At 34.7% G+C, this 21,464-nt stretch overlaps 1 protein-coding gene across 4 annotated transcripts in view; it reads left to right on the forward strand.

Annotated features, from left to right (window-relative positions):
* The window catches only part of MARCHF7 (membrane associated ring-CH-type finger 7), a 52,113-nt gene that overhangs the window by 17,191 nt on the left and 13,458 nt on the right, over positions 1 to 21,464 (forward strand). For all 4 annotated transcript variants that reach the window (XR_006888211.1, XR_006888210.1, XM_046658366.1 and 1 more), the window contains exons 2-6: positions 438 to 602; positions 14,611 to 14,806; positions 16,420 to 16,572; positions 18,136 to 19,237; positions 20,048 to 20,217. Coding sequence is in view for 2 of the 4 variants with exons in the window: in XM_046658366.1 (XP_046514322.1) it covers positions 450 to 602; positions 14,611 to 14,806; positions 16,420 to 16,572; positions 18,136 to 19,237; positions 20,048 to 20,217 (1,774 nt within the window). In the remaining 2 variants the exon portion in view is untranslated. The remainder of the gene's footprint in view (positions 1 to 437; positions 603 to 14,610; positions 14,807 to 16,419; positions 16,573 to 18,135; positions 19,238 to 20,047; positions 20,218 to 21,464) is intronic.

Here is a 21,464-nt window from a genome sequence, read left to right on the forward strand (position 1 = left end):
CGCATAGAAAGGCCTATGAGAACATATTATATTAAGGAGTGTGCAAAAATAGTACAGTATAGCTAATGCACGTGATATGAGTATTGAATGCTAGTAATAGATAAGAATAGCAAGAGCATCAAGGACAAATTTGTGTAGGATTTTAGATAGAGACAAAATTGAGTAAGGAAAAGAGCTCAGGCTTTGGAAACAACAAATCTCAGTTCCTCATCCCACTTTTATCATATTTGCTTCATGTTATGGACAGTAGGAAACCTTTGGTGAACTTGAGACCTCTGCCTTGTAGAAGAGGGGTGATGATAGTCTCGCATTTTACCCTACCAGATATAGTTAATTTGCATGTTTAATTCTTGATTTGAGCTGATGATTAAGGAGGATTAAAAGTTGAGGTTTGCATGTCTTCCCAAAAGTGATTAATCAAAATTTGCATTTCACAGAAAACCTTAAGAATGGAGTCTAAACCTTCAAGGATTCCAAGAAGAATTTCTGTTCAACCCTCTAGCTCTTTAAGTGCTAGGATGATGTCTGGAAGCAGAGGAAGTAGTTTAAATGATACCTATCACTCAAGAGACTCTTCGTTTAGACTGGATTCTGAATATCAGGTAACATCTTAATTTGGAATATATGTACACAGTCTCTTTTTCAAAATCCTTGGCTCCACATGTTTTTTGGATTTTAGAAAAGTAATAGAGTGTGTTTATAACACCCTCAGCTAGATCTGAGACATCATGTAATCAAAACACATTAATATATCTGCAGCAAAATGAATTAATGTTCACATCAAGTAGCAAAAAGTTAATGTTTTTCAAACTTTTTGGACTTAAGAATTATGAATAAGGGATTGTGCTGTTATTTAAAATCATCATACTTTCCAAACACTTAGAAACCTTTTTACTTAAAATTTTAAGTTTTGATTTAAGTATAAATTTGACTGAATTAGTCAATGTGAATGACTTTGTCAAACGACTGAAAACTGCCTTCTTTTCTTTAACATTATGCTCATTCGAGTTTTCTCTACATGTACAGAAAACAATGGTGGAATAATAATTGTTAAGTGTTTTCTTTGAGAATATGACTTGCAAATATTTTGCTTTTAATTTTGATGATTATTAAATCAATAGGCTGTCCTTTTGTGAAGATACATCACTAACAATCTTTTAGATGGATTTTGGGGTTTTATTTTGGCGAATGAATTTTGGAGTACATAAGCTACTTTTATGGAGCTAATTTTCCTTAGGACTAACAGTGCTGTGGTTTTTTAAATGTCTTATTAGTGCTATAACATGGTAGCTGTAGTATAAAACAGTATAAATCTCGGAAGGCATGACTTGTAGGTTTAATGCAATTTATCTTGCTCATCTTTCAAATTTAAGTTTATTGCATTATTGATTGAACAGCTAATTCAACCACATGTGATTTTCTAAAGTCTGATGTTTAGGTAATTTCAGTCTTTTAGTGAAAATTTCTGTTTAAGTCTTAAGTATTTACATATTTATATATCTTGTGATGTACTATATGACAAAGTCTCATTTAAAAATATTTCTGTACAGTAATAAGCATTTTACAAAATATTCCAAGACTGAAATTAAAAAAATAATTTCTCTACTAATGCCCACTGCCCACTTCTTGACTTTGTATGAACAGTTTACTAGGTCTCATTTTAAATGTTGGTTCATAATGTACTTTTTTATTCTGTTGTTAAACAAGAGTGTGTTTACCAGAGGTACAGAATCATATATTTTACATTCTATAGAAATGTTGTGGGTTAAATGACTGTGACTTACTAAAAGCACAGAATTGGTTTCTTTCCTATATTGTCTTTACAAAATTTTGCCTATTTTGTCTAACTTTTCATATAACTTATTAGTCAGGACCACAGGCTCTGAAACCACAATACATATACTGCCTGGATTGGAGTCCTGTTCCACTACTTGCTAGCTATGTGAACCTGGGCAAGTTACTTTACATCTTTCTTTCTTATTTTCCATGTCATTTGGTTGATCGAGTTGTTAGAGTTAAATGAATTAATACATTGAGTGAGACTAGTGCTGCCACATGATAAACAATACATAAATGTTAACTACTGCATTTGTTTTATTATAATTGTTATAGTAATCATAATATTTTAAATGCGGAGAGTCTTGAATATATTTAGAAAATTTATTGGCATTCACTTTAAAATGTAACTCTTTTCAGGACTATTCTTTCCAGCTATTCTTAATGTCATAGATTATTCCAAAAGTCTAAGTTTTTATTGTGGAAGAACAAATGCAAGCATAAAAACAAATTTGTCTTTTATTGATTATGAATAAGATTAATCAGTTTGGTAGATTTGGGGGTTTTCCTTTAATGTTCTTCAGTTACTTTAAATGGCTTCCAATCTTCTTTTTAGGATTGATTATAGGAACCTTTCTGATCTGTTTTTTTTTTAAAGATTTTATTTTTCCTTTTTCTCCCCAAAGCCCCCCCGCTTCATAGTTGTGTATTTTTAGTTGTGTATTTTTAGTTGTGCGTCCTTGTAGTTGTGGTGTGTGGGACACTGCCTCAGCATGGCCTGATGAGCGGTGCCATGTCCACGCCCAGGATCCGAACTGGCGAAACCCTGGGCCATCAAAGCAGAGTGCGCAAACTTAACCACTTGTCCACAAGGCTGGCCCCTCCAATCTTTTTTTTTTTTTGACGATTAGCCCTGAGCTAACTACTGCCAATCCTCCTCTTTTTCCTGAGGAAGACTGGCCCTGAGCTAACATCCATGCCCATCTTCCTCTACTTTATACGTGGGATACCTAGCACAGCATGGCTTTTGCCAAGCAGTGCCATGTCCGCACCTGGGGTCCGAACCAGCAAACCCCGGGCTGCCAAGAAGTGGAACTGCTCACTTAACCACTGCACCACCAGGCCGGCCCAGCCCCTCCAATCTTAAATCAACTATTCCTAGCCTGCTTTGCTTTTTAGTTTTGATTCAGAAACTGAAATTCCTTTGCTAGATATTTTACTTTTCCATTTTCTCTTATTTTGAGAGTAATAGAAATAATACGTGTAAAGCACTTAGAACAGCAGTGCCTGGAACGTAGTAAGAGTTCAAATGTTACAGTTATAATTATGACGATTGTTATTGCTAATATTATCATCATTTCCTGGTTTTACATTGATTAAAATAGATAATTAATATCCTTAGGGTGTAGTATAATAGGTTATTAGAATATTTAAATTACATATTGCATGTTTAGTTTTATTTAATATTCTTAAGATTACTCAGTAAAATGTATACTTAATGAATGGAAGAGACCTTTAAATATCAAAGGGAACATTTTTTTTAAATTGCTGATGCTTTCTCACTCTCGGTTGTCTGCAATATAACACTCCCATCTTATCTCAGACACTTAGTGAAGCTGAAGCTTCAGAAAAGAGGGTCAGGTCTAGGGCATAGTAGATCAATTTCTGTTGTTATGGATTAAATAATATGGAAACGCCTTATATTTATACAGTGCTTGACATTGTATGGAACTTTTTCACTTTTAATGTTAGTTAAATAGGACAAATACTTGTGTCATTTCATGGATAGGGATCTGAAATCTAGAAAGATAAGTTGTTCCCCCTAGTCACATGATTAGCGTTTAATGTACCCAAACTTAAGTTTCTTGAGACTTCTGGATAGCATTGTTTCTTTGGGAAAATGTAGGTTCTAAGTTTTGAACAGTTGATTTTCTGAGTATTTTTTGGTTCTCGGCCGTTTGTAAGCTGGGCTACCTCTGTTATTAACCTTGCTGGTGTTTCTATTACTCCTTTAAATTTTTGTTACAATTTGAATGGTTGAAAAGTATGATCGTTTTATCTCGTTGATAACAGTAAGTAGAATTTCAGATATTTTTTAAAAGAAAATTTAATTCCTTTAATTCATATTGTTAAAAGTAAAAACTTGGGAATGTTCTGTGACTATGTAAAGAAACATAAAGTTACTTTTATATATTTTTCTGTAATTTAATTTAAGCAACCACTAATCCCACTATACTTTTGCTTTGTTGAGAGATTGATTACTTTTAATATGAAATAATAAAAAATGAGGCTTTTTATATGGTTCTATGTGCTTTTTACAGTTATTTACATCTTTCTCTACTTTGTAGATCAACTCTTACAGAGCTCCCTACCACTGCATAGTATGTGTTCAAGAATTAAAAGAACCACTGGTCATTATCTTTATTTATTTTTTTTTTTTTGCTTATCTACTACAAGAGTAGCTTCAAGGAAGTAAATACATACGTATATACACAATAGGACAAGAAAATGAAAATAGTTTTAAAATGGAATCAGGAAAAGTACTGATAAAGTACTTAGAGTGGGTCAAGGTTGTAACACTGACAGGCATTTGTAAGCCCTGCAGTTTTAAAGTTAAGCTTGGATTCTTGTTTTGGGTATCAGGAAGATCAGAAACACATCCAGCTCTACAAGGTATTTGTTCTACAAGGTATTTGTTCATAAGGAAAAGGGAGCAGTGCTTGCCAGTTTGGTCTGAAAGGGAACTCTGAATGATATAGTGGACAGTGTCTTCAATGTAGTGTTCATACTGAGTATATACCTAGTTTTGTGAAACTGTTTCTTGGTAAACCTCACTGTAAGCAGAGGACATGATGCCAAAGAACAGCTCTGTGGAAACAGTTCTGTAAAAGGCCAGTAGAGCGATTAGAATACTAAGTTTTTGCTAGTCTGTCTTGATCCAGTTAGTAAACCTAGTGTGTTTTGAGGGATAAATGAACTCCAAGTCCTTTGATTTTGTATAAATGTAAGGTTTCTCACCTGGATTTGTTATAAAGTTGGGCATGATCTTAAGATCAACTAATGTCTTTTTTATGAAAATCGAGAAGACTACTCATTCTGAATAGAAACTAGAATATAAGACTTCACATTAGTGTGGAGATGAGTATTCTACAGCACATGAATATTTAAAACAAGAAGTCAAAGTTCTAAGTTGCTTATGGCTAAGGTAATTTTGGTCTGGAAAATTTTCAAAGCAGGAATTATCATAGTCAAGGCATTGATTCATGAAAATGAGCCAAGGAAGAGCATTTCATTGTGGACTTGCTTACATTACAGTGCATTGTATGACTTCCCATGATTAAGCATTGTCTAGTGGATAACATTGCTTGTGTTTGTAGCAATCGTGAAGGTTCTTTTTTTAACTGTCGCTACACTGTCTACCCGTTCTCCCCCCAGCACCAAGCAGCACTAATTTACTTTCTGTGATTTCCCTATTTTGGACTTTAATATACATGAGTGGAAGCATACTATGTGGTCTTTTGTAACTAGCTTCTTTCACTTAGCATGTTTTTAAGGTTTATCTGTGTTGGAGCATAAATCAGTACTTCCTTTTTATGGATGAATACTATTCCATTGTATGGATATGCCACATTTGTTTATCCATTTATCCGTTGATGGACATTTGAGTTGTTTCCACCTTTTGGCTGTTATGAGTAATGCTGCTGTAAACACTCATGTGCAAGTTCTGTGTGGACTTGTTTTCAATTATCTTAGGTATACACCTAAGAGTAGAAATTGCTGAGTCATATGGGAACTCTGTGTTCAGTTGTTTGAAGAACTGCCAGACTGTTTTCCAAACTGGCTGGACTATTTTGTATTCCCACCAGCAGTTATGTATGAAGGTTCTCATCTTTCCACATCTTTGCCTACACTTATCTTAGATTTTGATTCTAGCCATCCTGTTGTGGGTATTAAGAAGTATCTCATTGTACTTTTGATTTGAATTTCTTTAGTGACTCATGGTATTAAGCATCTTTTCTTGTACTATTGGGCTATTTTTATATCTTTGGAGAAATGTTTGTTCAGGTCCTTTGCTCGTTTATAAATTCAGTTGTCATTTTATTGAGTTTAAGCGTTTTTAATGTCAAATTCCACTTTTTCATTGCTGGTAGATAGGAAAGCAGTTGACTTTTGTATATTAACCATATATCCTGCAACCTTACTATAGTTATTTGTTAGTTCCAGGAATATTTTGTCAGTTATTTCAGATTTCATACATAGGTGATCATGTCTTCTGAGGACAGTTTTATGTCCTCCTTCTCAATCTGCATACCTTTTATGTTCATAATTATTATTTATTTTATTTTGTTCTTATTGAGGTAACGTTGATTTATAACATTATATAAATTTCAGGTGTACATGATTATATTTCGATTTCTCTGAAGGTTACATCATGTTCACTACCCAAAGTCTAATTGCCATCTGAAACTACACATGTGCCCTTTTTGTCCCTTTTGCCCTCCTCCCTCAAATAAAAAAAAATCAGAAATGAAAGAGGAGATATTACAAATGGTACCACAAAAAGTACAGAGGATCATAGGGACTGCTATGAACAATTACATGGCAGAAAACTGGACGACCTGTAAGAAATGAATTCCAAGAAACACAATTTACCAAGACTGAATCATGAAGAAATAGAAAATCTGAACAGACCAATAACAAGTAAAGAGATTGAATCAGCAATCAAAATCCCCCCAACAAAAAAAAAAGTCCAGGACCAGATCACTTTAGTCATCAGTTCTACCAAACATGTGAAAAAGAATTGATACCCATCCTTCTCAAACTCTTGCAAAAAACAGAAGAGGGGATAACACTCCCAAACTCGTTTTACAAGGTAAGCATTATACTGATACTAACACTAGACAAGAACACTACAAGAAAAGATAATTACAGGCCAGTATCCCTGATGAAGATAGATGCAAAAATCCTCAACAAAATTTTAGCAAACCAAATACAACAATATAGCAAAAGGATCCTACACCATGGTCAAGTGGGATTTATCCTTGGAATGCAAAGATGGTTCACCATCCGCACGTCAATTAATGTGATACACCACATTAACAAAATGAAGGATAAAAAGCATATGATCATCTCAATAGATGCAGAAAAGGCATTTGACAAAATTTAAAACATCTATTTATGATAAAAAACTCACAACAAAACGAATATAGACAGAATGTACCTCAACATAATAAAGGCCATATGTGAGAAGCCCACAGCTAACATGGTACTCAATGGTGAAAAGCTGAAAGCTTTTCCTCTAAGATCGGGAACAAGACAAGAGACAAAGATGCCCACTCTCACTACGTTTATTCCACGTAGTATTGGAGGCTCTAGCTGGAGCAGTTGGGCAAGAAAGAGATATACAGTATCTAAATCAGAAAGGAAAAGATAAAACTGTCTCTGTAGATGACATGATATTATATATAGAAAACCCTAAAGACTCCACCAAAAAACTATTAGAACTAATAAATTAATTCAGTATAGTTACAGGGTACAAAATCAGTTGTGTTTCTATACACTAATGAACTATCAGAGAAATAAACAGTTCCATTTACAGTTCCATAAAAAAGAGTAAAATACCTAGGAATAAATTTCACTTAAGGAAGTGAAAGATCTGTACACTAAAAACTATAACACTATTCATGAAAGAAATTGAAGAAGACACAAATAAATGAAAAGATATTGCATGATCATGGATTGGAAGAATTACTGTTGTTAAAATGTCTGTACTACCCAAGGCAATCTACAGATTCAGTATAATCCCTATCAAAATGCCAGTGACGTTTTTCATAGAAATAAAACAGTCCTAAAATTTGTTTGGAACCACAGAAGACCCCAAATAGACAAAGCAATTTTAAGAAAGAACAACAAAGCTGGAAGCATCACGCTTTCTGATTTCGAACTATATTACAAAGCTGTAGTAATCAAAACAGTATGGTATTAGCATAAAACAGACACGTAGATCGGTGGAATAGAATAGAGAGCCAAGAAATAAACCCAACTATATATGGTCAATTAATTAATGACAGAGGAGCCAAGAATATACAATGGGGAAAGGGCAGTCTCTTCAATAAATGGTGTTGGGAAAACTGGATAGCCACATGCGAAAGAATAAAACTGGACCACTCACTTAGACCATACACAGAGATTAACTAAAAATGGATTAAAGACTTGCATGTAAGACCTGAAACCATAAAACTCTTTGGTCTTGGTGGTGATTTTTTTGGATTTGACACCAAAAGTAAAGGCAACAAAAGCAAAGATAAACAAATGGGACTCCGTGCAACTAAAAGGCTTCTTCTGCACAGCAAAGGAAATCATCAACAAGATGAAAAGGCAACTTTTTGAGTGGGAGAAAATATTTGTAAATCATATATCTTATAGGAGTTAATATCCAAATATAAAGAACTCATAACTCAATAGCAAAAAGCTAAACAGTCTGTTTAAAAAACTGGGCAGAGGATCTGAAGAGGCATTTTTGCAAAGAAAACATATAGCTGGGCCAACAGGTATGTGAAAAGGAGCTCAACATCACTAATCATCAGGGAAATGCAAGTCAAAACAGCAGTGAGCTCTATCACTTCACACCTGTTAGAATGGCTGTTACCAAAAAGATAAGAAATAACAAGTCTTGATGAGGGTGTGGAGGAAAGGGAACCCTTGTGCACTGTTGGTGAGAATGTAAATTGGTACAGCTACTATGGAAAACAGTAGGAATGCTCCTCAAAAATGTAACTACCGTATCATCTAGCAGTTTTACTTCTGGGTATTTATTCGAAGACGACAATAACAATTTGAAAAGATATCTGCACCTCCATGTTAATTGCAGCATTCTTTACAATAGCCAAGACGTGGGAACAACGTAAGTGTTCGTCGATGGATGAGTGGATGAAGAAGGGGGCGTGGGTGTGTCTGTGGAATGCAGTATAATTCTATCACAAAAAAGGAAGAAATCCTAACTTTTGTGACAACATGGGTGGACCGATGGACCTTGAGGACATCATACTGAGGAGAAAAACAAATACTGTATAATCTCACTAATATGTGGAATCTAAAAAAACCCAGAAATCGGGGCCAGCCCCTGTGGCTGAGTGAGTGGTTAAGTTCAAACGCTCTGCTTCAGTGGCCCAGGGTTTTGCGGGTTCAGATTCTCGGCGCGGACATGGCACTGCTCTTCAGGACATTCTGAGGCAGCATCCCACATAAGACAACCGGAAGTACCTACAGCTAGAATATACAACTATGTACTGGGGGTGGGGGTGGGGGTGACTTTGGGGAGAATGAGGGAAAAAAAGAAGATTGGCAACAGATGTTAGCTCAAGTGCCAAATCTTTTAACAAAAAAAAAGACAAGACCAGAAATCGTAGATATGGGAAACAGATTGGTGGTTTCCAGAGGCGAGGAAAGTGGTGGGGCAAAATGAGTGAAGGTGGTCCAAAGGCACAAACTTACAGCTGTAAAACAAGTAAGTGATGGGGCTGTAATATACAGCATGTTTACTGTTGTCAATAATACTGTATTGTATATTTGAAAGTTGCTAAGAGTAGATCTTAGCAGTTCTCATTACATGCAAAAGAATATAACTGTGGTTGTAGATGTTAACTAGAGTTGCTGTGGTGGTCGTTTCACAATACAAACCTGTATTGAGTCATCGTGTTGTACACCTGAAGCTAATATATTGTTAGGTCAGTTATATCTCAGTTTAAAAAAAAGAAAGGAAAAAAAACAAGGAAGAATGAGATAAAGAGAAAAAAAGAAAAGGAAGTATGAGATGGGCAGTGCTTGCCTTGTACCTGATCTTAGTGCGAAAGCTTTGAGTTTATCTCTATTAAATATGATGTCAGCTGTATGATTTTGTTGCTATTCTTTATCAAGTTGACGAAGTTACCCACTATTTCTAGTTTGCTGAGAGTTTTTATGATAAAAGGGTGTTTAATTTTATCAAATGCGTTTTCTTCATCTATTGATGTGATCATGTGATTTTGTTTCTTTAGCCTGTTGATATGATTAATTACATTAATTGATTTTTTGAATGTTGAACCAGTCTTATGCACCTGGGATAAATTCCCCTTGGTCATGGTGTGTAATTTTCTTTGTACTCTCTTGGCTTCAATTTGCTAATATTTTGTTGAGGATTTTTACATCATCTGTGTTCATGAGAGATATTTGTGTATAGTTTTCTTTGTCTGGTTTTGTATTAGGGTATTGCTGGCCTCATAGAATGAGTTAGGAAGTATTTCCTCTGCTTTTGTCTTCTTGAGATTGTAGAGAATTGGTATAATTTCTTCCTTAAATTTTTGGTACAATTCACCAGTGAACCCACACAGGCCTGGTGTTTTCTGTTTTAAAAGGTTACTAATTGTTGATTCAATTTACAATTATAGGAGTTTTTTTAATACATTCCAGATACGAGTTCCTAATTAGATATATGATTTGCAAATATTTTCCCATTAAGATTTCTTTTTACTGTACAGTTTTAAAGGTATTTACGTTGGGACTATTTTTTAAACTTTTAACGAAATTATTTTCTGAATGCAAATATTGATTTATATAGTACTGATAGTAAATGAATAATGACTTTATTGACTATTCTTTCAGTAAACCTCTTGTTGGAAGGGCAACCTAAATAAGTACTATGAAGACAGATAGAAATAAATAAACAAATAAATAATTGGATGCCTGCTCATTATAGAAAGTTTGGAAAATTTCTTTCCCTCCATTGTGCCTACAACATCTATAACCATTAACTTTTCAAACTGATAAATGATTTCTCAGTATACAATGTAGTATTTCTGCTTTGATTGGGCTAGATAGCCCCCCTCCTTTTACTGAGTTATAGCTCACATACTGTACAATTTGCCTTTTTTATCATAGATGGCCTTTTGAGTTGAAAATAACTCGAGAAATGTTTACTCCAGGAGCCAAATTTGTTACCTATTTTGAGTAGAGACTGGAAATTTAGTGAAAATGAAAGATAACTCCATGAAAATCAAACAAAAATTTGATAACTCTCTATCCACTTATTAGTTTCATATGAGTGTTCATAGCTTGGAGGTACCAAATGCAAAAAGATTAATTGGACTTATCAACTTTAAATACTTAAATGTATCAAAGGCCACCATGAAGAGAGTGAAAAAAAAGCTTACAGAATGGGAGAAAACATTTGTAAATCATAAATCTGACAAGGGGCTTGTATGCCAGATTATATAAAGAACTCTTATATCCTAACAATAAAAAAAAAAAAATTTTAAATGGGCAAAGGAACTGAATAGACATTTGTCAAAAGATACACAAATGGCCAATAAACACATGAAAAGATGCTCAATGTCATCAGCCATTACAGAAATGCAGATCTAGACTACAATGAGATACCGCTTCATACGCACTAGAATGGCTAAAATTTAAAAAAAAAGACAGTAACAAGAGTTGACCAGGTTGTGAAGGAATTGGAACCCTCAAATATTGCTTGTGGAATTGTAAACTGGTACAGCCACTTTTGAAAACAGTTTAGTAATTTTTCCGGAAGTTAAACTTCGAGTTACTATATGACCCATCGTTACATCCAAGAAGATTAGAAGCATATGTCTACACAAAACTTGAACACAAATGTTCATAGCAGTGTTATGCATAATAGCCAAAAGTGGAAACAATCCCAAAACTACTTTTTGAAGCATCCGTTGTCCACAAGACAGAATACTTTGGAAACAGACTCATTACTTCATTTGGCCACCAGTATCTAGACAGCAGAAGAGATAAGATAGCTTATAGTTAAATGAATCCCATACTTTATTTAATTGTTAAAAGAATTCAGAGGGGAAAAACATCATTGCTTCAGACTGAGGATGTTTGAACAGTGGACAAATTGCATTGGTAGGAACCAAGTAAAGGTTTGATTTTGAATTTAAGCCAGCAGAATAACTGGTAAGAGTTTTATTTCTCCTTTCCATATACTGATAGTAACAAACATTGTGGTTTCTGGGATGACATATAGGCTGCATAGGCTACTTTATGAGTTAGGAAAATTGTTTCCTAAACAGTGAGTGTGTCTTTATTTTACCAATAGCCAATGCCTGAAAACTCTCGAGTGGCTGTAGACATTGTTCATTTCTCACATTGTCTCCAAATTTGATGAATTTTTTTTTTTTTCCTTTTTCTCCCAAAGCTCCCTGGTACACAGTTGTGTATTTTTAGTTGTGGGTCCTTCTAGTTGTGGCATGTGGGATGCCACCTCAGCATGGCTTCATAAGCAGTGCCATGTCCATGCCCAGGATTTGAACTAGTGAAATCTTGGGCTGCGAAGCAGAGCGCACGAACTTAACCATTCGGCTATGAGGTCGGCCCCTAAATTTGATGAATTTTTATCTTTTATAATTTGCTCTCTGTTCCTATTACTGTTGTCATAAGGAGTTATTTCTTGCTATCCCAATGACTTCCTAGTTGATTTTTCTACTTTCTCTCCACTTCATCCTTTTCATCTTCTACAATGCTCTAAGGATCTTTGTAAGAAGTAGTTGATCTGATGGTATTTCCTCCTTCAGTAGTTCCCAAAGTCATATTTGCAGAAGTACTATTCAGTAACAATTTGTCCAGTCCATGCAAAATGAGCACAATAAGGGGAAGTTCTGGATTTTGTACAAAGAGAATTTATTGAATTAAAAAGTCGGTTTTTCTTGTTTTCTTCATGTCTGGGGAGCATATAAAATGCACTTTTTTAAAAAAATTGGTGACAAGATTAGATGGTATTTACTATTTTAGATTTCTTTAGTTGTGAAAAGTGGCACTTCTTTCTAAGTTTTTAGTTAAAACACTTTTTATTTTCATCTCTGAAACCCAAAAGTCTTAGAGCCACTGGCCTGTAGGATAAGGTTCCTAGTACCCTGATAATGACATATAAAATGGTTTGGTTTGGAAATATGTGATGAATTCATCTGTTAACACTATTCCAGTTCATTGATTGGGGCTCTGTGGAGTACTTGGTGCAGAAGGCTTGTGAGACCAAGTTTGTGTTAGGCTGAAGAGAGCCACATTCAGTTAGCAAAATACTCTCCGGGCAAGGGATGGATGAAATCTTGATCTAGCCCATAGGAATGGGCTTTTTCAGCTTTGCATCTTCTGCTTTTCTATATATGTGCAAAGTTTATTCTGTAGAATTACCATGAACTAATACGGTTCCTTGAATGATGCAATATGCTTCTCATAATTAAAGCATACTAGAAGATCAAGTAAGTAGTAATGCCTTAGAAGAATTCCTATGGTAGAGTGTTGTCTGTCTGTAATCTCCTTTATCATTTGCCTGCCCAATGAACTCTGTCACCTTCTATGAGTCCTCCCTTACTTTCCTTAGATAGTTAGGCTTTTGCTTTTCTGTAAAACTTTCAACATACTTCCTATTATAGTAACTTATGTATGTTATAATTATTTATTTATTTGTTTGTTGTCTATACTCTAGAACTCTGATGGAGCACATTATTTTGGCTCTCATGTTTATCATGTGAATATTAGATTAATGTAGACTGAATGTACGTCCCATGATATATTCCATTTTTAGCATTCTTTTGTCAAGAAATATAACACGTAAAAGAACTTTGTTTCATTTTAATAGTTGAATAAAATGAACATTTACCACATGCTTACATATTAAAATGGTTTTAAAATTGTTTTTTCTTTTATTCCCTAGAAATTACTTTTATTTTAATCTTAAATAAGCTATTGAGAGATTGTATGCCAAATCTGTCTTCGTCTGTTTCTGTGTGTGTGTGTGTCTGTCTCTCTATCTCCAGGTAAGAACTTTGCAATAAAGGAAAAATGATTGTAAAATAAAAGGACAGTTTCAATAATTGTGGTTGAAATATTATGTTCTTGTTATTTCAACTGGTAGTTTTTAAGGAGACTATTTTTATGCATTATATTGAGTAAACTGCTTAACCAGTTAAAGAGTTAGGGAGAAGCAGTTTGTACATTGTGAGTGACCTTTGTGTTATGCGTCGTTTTATTTTGTGTACATACATTTATATGTTAAAAGAGAAAACCATGGGCTAACAGTTTTAAAATATGTACTTGTTTTAGTTGTTTGTTTCTTCATTAATGAAGAAATTCCAGATATTAGGATTTTTTTTAAACATATTTATAGTATTATATGATTGTATTCCTGATAATGGGCTAAATTTTTTATTACTTGAAAGATCTCATTTTCCTAGTAGTGTATTCACAGTCAGTTTACGTATTAGTGCCTTTTTGTTTATCCCATCCACCTCTAAGAAGAGGAAATGGGGACCAGCCCAGTGGTGCAGTGGTTAAGTTCACACATTCCACTTTGGCAGCCTGGGGTTCACGGGTGCGGACCTATGCACTGCTTGTCAAACCTTGCTATGGCGGACGTTCCACGTAGAAAGTAGAAGAAGATGGGCACGGATGTTAGCTCAGGGCTAATCTTCCTCCAAAAAAAAAAAGAGAAGAGGAATAGGTTCCTCAGAAGGTTGAAATATTAAACCAGGAAAACACAGTGATTATAAAGTTTTTGCTCTTCAGTATTTCCTAACCTAGTGTTTATAGACAGTTACATAGAAGTTAAATTAATCTAAATCAGATTGATTACCCAGCAAAGTACAATTACAGTGTAAAAGAACAGATCGGTAAAAGGGAACAAAAACTCTGAGAAACCTTCACGGTAGAAAAATTTTTGCTTGTGAGGAATGAATGGTCCTTGGGAATTTATTAGAGCATTGTAGCTTAAATTTAATACTGAATACAAGCATTTTTTTGTTCTTTAAAAAAATTTTTTTTAACTCACAGTCTACATCAGCATCAGCATCTGCATCACCATTTCAGTCTACATGGTATAGTGAATCTGAGATAACTCAGGGAGCACGCTCAAGATCACAAAACCAGCAACGGGATCATGATTCAAAAAGGCCTAAACTTTCCTGTACAAACTGTACATCTACCTCAGCGGGGAGAAGTGTTGGACATGGTTTAAATGCAGTATCAGGTAAGAATTAAGTTTGTGTAAGAGTCATTATATATGTATTTTGGACTAAAGCCTTTTTCCCAAGACATAGTGTATTAAGCAGGTAGAGTACACTTAAGACAGTGAGTAAGAAATGTAGTAGAGTTTCCAAAATCTTACCTCAAGTTAGCTAGAACTGAAATTAACTCTTCGTTTTTTTCTAAATTTGGTACACATGTCCTACACAAACAGTATATTAGCAGATTTTAATTAATTGGAATAGTTGATATGTATGATAATCACATTGGTAAAAGTGGCATGTATTGTGATAGTTATTATAGGAAGTAAATTTTTTAATTGTTACTAGGAAAGCCAAGTTTACTGATAAGTGTTAAAAATATTTTCTAAGCGTATTTTTTGTAAATGATAAATATTGTAGTATCTGATATTTATTTTCAGAAAATGTCAAAATTCTTTACACAAAAAGTCATTGGTGGTATTCTAGTAAAAGTTCTGTACAAGGAATTAGAAAGCCATGATTCTAGCCCTCTAACTGGCTGTGGGGCATTGGACCAAATCACTTAACCTCTCTGAGATTTAGATGGTTTTGTACATAAAACTCCATGCTTGGGATTTTGTACTCAGGGACACACAGTTGTTGGACAAATTGGAAAGGTCGTTTATTGAGAGGGCAGAAGCCTCCCTTCTTGCTTATACTGCTCTTCAAATGAAGCACTAACCAATGCCTGAAATAGTTTTAAGGTGAGACAGAATTTGTGATGACACAATTGGAGATAAATTTCTTGAAATGTGTATGTATTAGTAGTCAAATCAGTGTCAGCGATTCTTTTCTATTTTGATAGGCAGGGCCACCATGGGAAAGACTGCCCATCTGAAGGATATTAAGAGTAGTGTGATGGATAAGAGCAGACTGACCTTAACTTTGTAGACAGACACCATTGTGCAGAAATATCTTTGTTCTCTTCTGCTGTGTGAAGGCATAGCATTAAATTCCTTGGGCCATTTCCCTTAATGAAGAGGAATTATTAAGGCTCTTGGGAGTAGGAGAGGAAGAGCCAAAATTTCAAGGTAAAAAGTGAGGGGAAAAAAGTTTTGAGACTTGAATGAAATCGTATCTAACAAAATTTAGATTATAATTGCAGTGATACATTACTTCTTAGAATAAGAATGAACCAAGTATGGTGGCAATGATAATATTTGATAAAATAGTGTTATAACCTCCAATACAACGTCTTCCATTTCAAGATGCCTTTGATTTTGATTTTGGCTGTTCTCCACTGTCACTTTCATTGACTTTTCATGAAATTCTGCATCTTTGGCAAGCTTTGCATTTTTGTTCTGTAGTCATTTTATATCACGTTTACATTGTGTGGTCAGATGTTCTAGAGAGCGACTGAGCCATTGGCATCGTGGAGGGGGTAGATTTTAGTGTTAGAGAAGAACGTGTTTGAGTAGGAAATAATGTAAGTGATGAGTGAATAATTTTGCTGTGCTGAATTTTGCTTCTGATTGCAACTATGTAACTGGGGATTCCTATAATAAATCACAATAATCTCTGTGTAATACTGAAGATTTGTTATCATCAGAAACCTTGAGAGCTTTCTCTGAATTAAAACTTCTTCAATTATTTTGAGATTCTTCTTGGAGGCATGGTCAGGTTCCCAGATCTTCATCGATGGTACTTGGATCATTTGGAACTGACTTAATGAGAGAGAGGAGAGCTGATTCCTCCGTTAGTAATCTTGTGGACTATAGTCACCGAAGTGGTGATTTCACAACTTCATCGTGTATGTATAAACACTATTGTTATATGTAACTTATGTAATAATGTTATGTTTTCCTCTTTATGGATATCATTAAAATCACAGTAGAAAGGAATAAAGTGAATCTTAGGAAGGTTTCAGGATAGTTTAATATGTTTCCTATTACCTCATTTGTTGTTTTGCTTTAAAGAATGTAAACAATTTAAAATAGATGTACATGAGTATCCAGATTCTGTCTGCCTATAATTTTTTACTTGCTTTTCCTTTTAAGAATGGATATCATAAAATATGCTAAATAATTCTTGTATTCTCCAATATAATTTGCCTTATATAGTATAATAATTACTTACAGTTAAATTCTGAACTAAAGATTGAAATCACCATTTAAAGACATAATTTAGAATTACTTTAGTTTAATATGCATGTGCCTTTATTTTCATTCAGTTGAAATAAATACCCACACTGTTTCTGTCAGGGTACATAAGCTTAAACTTCTCAGAAATAAGTACCATAAAATAATACTACTAAGTAATTGAAGACAAAAGGTGCTAATGGAAGTTGGCAAATATAGCAGACAAAAGTGGAGTTTGATTTAAATAGAAGAAAATACATTTATTTTTAAAGGTTTAGGTAATTTTAAATAATCTTATTGGGGCAAGCCTTTGCTTTATTTAAGACAAATGAAAATATGTTTTTATTTATTTGGCTTTGGGTGGAGGAGCTTTAGTGGACAGTATGAATAGCTTCCAGGTTTGGAGATGTAAAAACACAGGATAGAATAAATTTATTCCAACAGTTTATCCTTTCATGAGGTTCCATGTATTAGCCCAGTAGCAATCTAGCTCTTAAATTAGGCATATGGGTAAGTATTCTTTATCAACAAATGCTATAGTACTTCTCATCCCATTTGAAGATGAGACCCACCAGTGGTGTACTTTTAAAATTGGAGACGCCAGGCCTCTATTCTGACTCTTAGCTTCCCAGCCAGTATTAAAAAGCAGAGGTATGTCTGATGAGTAACCAGGGATAAGAACCTCTGCTGTTAACTTGAAAGAAAAGATAAAAGATGGAAGAAATTTTTAGCTGTTAGCAAAGTTTGTCATAAAACTCAAAGGTTAATAATACTTACATGAAATAACTTTTGTACTTATTGCAGAGTAAGAAAAATCTCCAAATCACTGTCTCCCTAGGGTTATTTTGCTTTTATTTATGAGTCATTTTCATTGAATTATTTCGCCCATTTAAAATTCCTTATTTGTTATCACATATTCTTCTGTCATGTCAATTTCTGGTTAATAAATTCAACTGTTTTACCTTCATCAAGTTGGTAGATTGATGTTTGCCTCTCATAAGCTATGATACATTTCTTTCTTCTGAATTTGTAATGTTGACTTTATATGGCAGTGCTGGATTTTACCAAAGGTATAGAAAGAGATAGATTTGCTTCTTCTGTAATAATAAGTAAGCTGTGTAGTTATGATATAGCAGTATTCATTTTGAATCCAATGTTTCATTTTGGCAGTAATTCGTAGTTTTAATAATACTCAAATTATTTCATGTAATCGGTTATCTTTCTTTCAAAAACAGATGTTCAAGACAGAGTTCCTTCTTCGTATTCACAGGGAGCAAGACCAAAAGAGAACTCAGTGAGCACTTTACAGTTGAATACATCATCCACAAACTACCAAATGCCTTCTGAACATCATACCATAGCATGTTCTAGGGACTCTAGTAGAAATTCTTTAAGATCGAATTCTTCTTCAAGAGAATTGGAATCTCCCCAACGTAGTACACAGCCTGGATTTTCTTATATTTCAAATAGAGATGAACCCTCACCCATAAGCAGTTCAGATAGGGTTGGTTCATCTCAAAGATCATTTCAAGACTCTTCTGACAATGAAGGTAGACGTACGACTAGGAGATTGCTATCACGTATAGCTTCTAGTATGTCATCTACTTTTTTTTCACGAAGATCTAGTCAGGATTCCTTGAATACAAGATCAAGTTCTGAAAATTCTTATGTTTCTCCAAGAATCTTGACAGCTTCACAGTCTCGTAGTAATGCAGCCTCAACTTCTGATGTTTCTGATAATAGGGCATCTGAAGCTTCTCAGGGATTTAGATTTCTTAGGCGAAGATGGGGTTTGTCATCTCTTAGCCAAAATCATAGCTCTGAGCCAGATTCAGAAAATTTTAACCAAGAATCTGAAGGTAGAAATACAGGACCATGGTTATCTTCCTCACTTAGAAATAGATGCACACCCTTGTTCTCTAGAAGGAGGCGTGAGGGACGAGATGAATCTTCAAGGATACCTACCTCTGATATACCATCTAGATCTCATATTTTTAGAAGAGAATCAAATGAAGTGGTTCACCTTGAAACACAGAGTAATCCTATTGGAGCTGCTGCCAACAGACCACAAGCATCTGCAGCATCTAGCAGCGCTGCCACAGGTGGCTCCACATCAGATTCGGCTCACAGTGGAAGAAATACAGGAATAACAGGGATTCTTCCTGGTTCCTTATTCCGATTTGCAGTGCCCCCAGCACTTGGAAATAATCTGACCGACAATGTTATGATCACTGTAGATATTATTCCTTCAGGTTGGAGTTCATCTAATGGAAAAAGTGATAAAACTAAAAGTGCACCTTCAAGAGACCCAGAAAGACTGCAGAAAATAAAAGAAAGGTAAATTTGAATACTTGGCTTAAGCCTGTAAAGCAAGAGGAAATTAGAGAAAGAACTCTTTATTTCTAAAATGGCTTCTCATAACATTGATATCTGAAATTTCTTCCCTTAAAATTTGCATCCAGTAAGATGTTAGCAGCTTACTCAGAGGTAAACTGGATGAGAATTAATAATAGAGGTAGGCACTGTAGATTACATCAAGAAATAATCTAAAGATTATTTTTAACCTGCTTTGGATACAGTTACATACAAAGACAAAAATCTTACTCTCTTATCATATTCCTTGGTAGACTAGTGCTATATGGGATTGCTAAGAGGGTCCAAGTGGTCATGGATTATCAAGATAATCTGTCTTAGCCTTTGCTCAGGTCATTTATTTCTGTTTTCTCACTTCAAATCTTTTTTGAAATGAAGTGAAATTATTTGCACAAATGTTTTATTTCATTTTTGAAATCCCAAGTATATACTAAATATTCTTGATATATTGTGAATATTTGACAGAAATACCAGTTTAAATTCAGGACTTAGAATCTTTTTATACAAAATGAATTTGTAGAGTTGAAGAGTTGTAGAGTTGAAGATTGCCTAAACATCTCTGGTAAGCATGAAAAGATGAAAGATCAGAGGTTTTAGTCCCAACTTGATTATTAATTTTGTCGTCTTAATGTAGGTACTTGTTTGCTTTTTTTCTACCCAGAGAGAGCGTGAGTAGAAATACCAAAAAATATTGTTTGTGTTTATGAATGACTGGAAATGATTAACCAGGATGAGTTATGATAGCTATGTTTAGGAAATGTGCCTTTTTTCCAGCCTCCTTTTAGAGGACTCTGAAGAAGAAGAAGGTGACTTATGTAGAATTTGTCAGATGGCAGCTGCATCATCATCTAACTTGCTGATAGAGCCATGCAAGTGCACAGGAAGTTTGCAGTATGTCCACCAAGAGTGTATGAAAAAGTGGTTACAGGCCAAAATTAACTCTGGTAAGATTTACCCTTTTGTGTATTTTGTTTTCACAATTTTTCCAAGGGATGCATGTATGTATGCATTGTAGTTAACAAATGTAATAATTGACTGTCAAGTTTATCATCTTATCAGAAGTGTCTTAATCATTTTTTGGAGAAAAAGCATTAAAGAGCGTTACTCTTGCGTTATAAATTTATAGTATTTCTTAAGTTCTATTTACTTCTTCATACATGTATATAATACAGCTGTGATTTGTTATTCATGGTGACCGTTATATCACGTAAGATCCTTTTGAATCGAGGAAATATATTTACCATTTACCAGCTACGTGTCCTTGAGAAAGATTTATTATTTCTAATGCTGTTATACAGTAATTATTTTAGTGATTCATTGTTTATTGAATGCCTATTATGGAGCGAGGCACAGTTCTAGATGTGGCGTATAGAGTAGTGTAAACAAGACAGACAAGGTGCTAGCTCTTGTGATGGTGGTGGTATTGGGTGTTAAAGGAATGCCTTGTTGAGGTGAGGACATCTAAACTGAATGACTTCCAGAATGAGGGCAAGAACATTCCAGCAGAGGGGACAACTATTGCAAAGACTTTAAGGTGGGAATGACTTAGGTGTGTTTGAAGAACTGAATTAAACCCAGTGTGGCTGGAGTATATAATTAGTGGGCAAGGAGAGGGGTGATACAGTGGAGTTAAGAGAGATTAGCAGAGGTTAGCTCATTCAAGACTTTTAAAGCTAACGTTTGAAGCTTAGATTTTTATCTAAGTGTAACGGGAAGCCAGTGAAGGGCAGGGGAGTAAAATGATCTTTTTTATATTTTGGCTGCTCTGTGGAGAATGGATTTTAGGGGAACAAGAGTAGAACAGGGATTCCACCAGGAATCTATTGTGGTGACCAACCAGGAATCTGTCTTACAAGAGGTGGTGATGGTGGTGGTAGAAATGGCTAGATTCTGGTATGTTTTGGAGGTAGATTCTAATAAGACTTGCCAGTGGATTGGGTGTGGTGGAGTGAAGGAGAAAGAACAGTTAGTGAAGCTAGTTTTTGCCTTGAGCAAAAGTAAATGGTGGGGCCATTTCCTGAAATAAAGAAGCCTGGGAATGGAATAAGGTTGGGACAGGAAATCAAGAGTTCTGTTTTGGAGATATTATATATGAACTGCTTATTAGATAACCATATGCAAATGTCACCTAGGCAGTTAGCTAGACAAGCCTAGTGTTTCAGGAGTTATTAGCACTGAAAGTTTACAGTGT

This window comes from Equus quagga, chromosome 4, assembly GCF_021613505.1.
Source record: "Equus quagga isolate Etosha38 chromosome 4, UCLA_HA_Equagga_1.0, whole genome shotgun sequence".
In the NCBI taxonomy this organism is placed as follows: domain Eukaryota; kingdom Metazoa; phylum Chordata; class Mammalia; order Perissodactyla; family Equidae; genus Equus; species Equus quagga.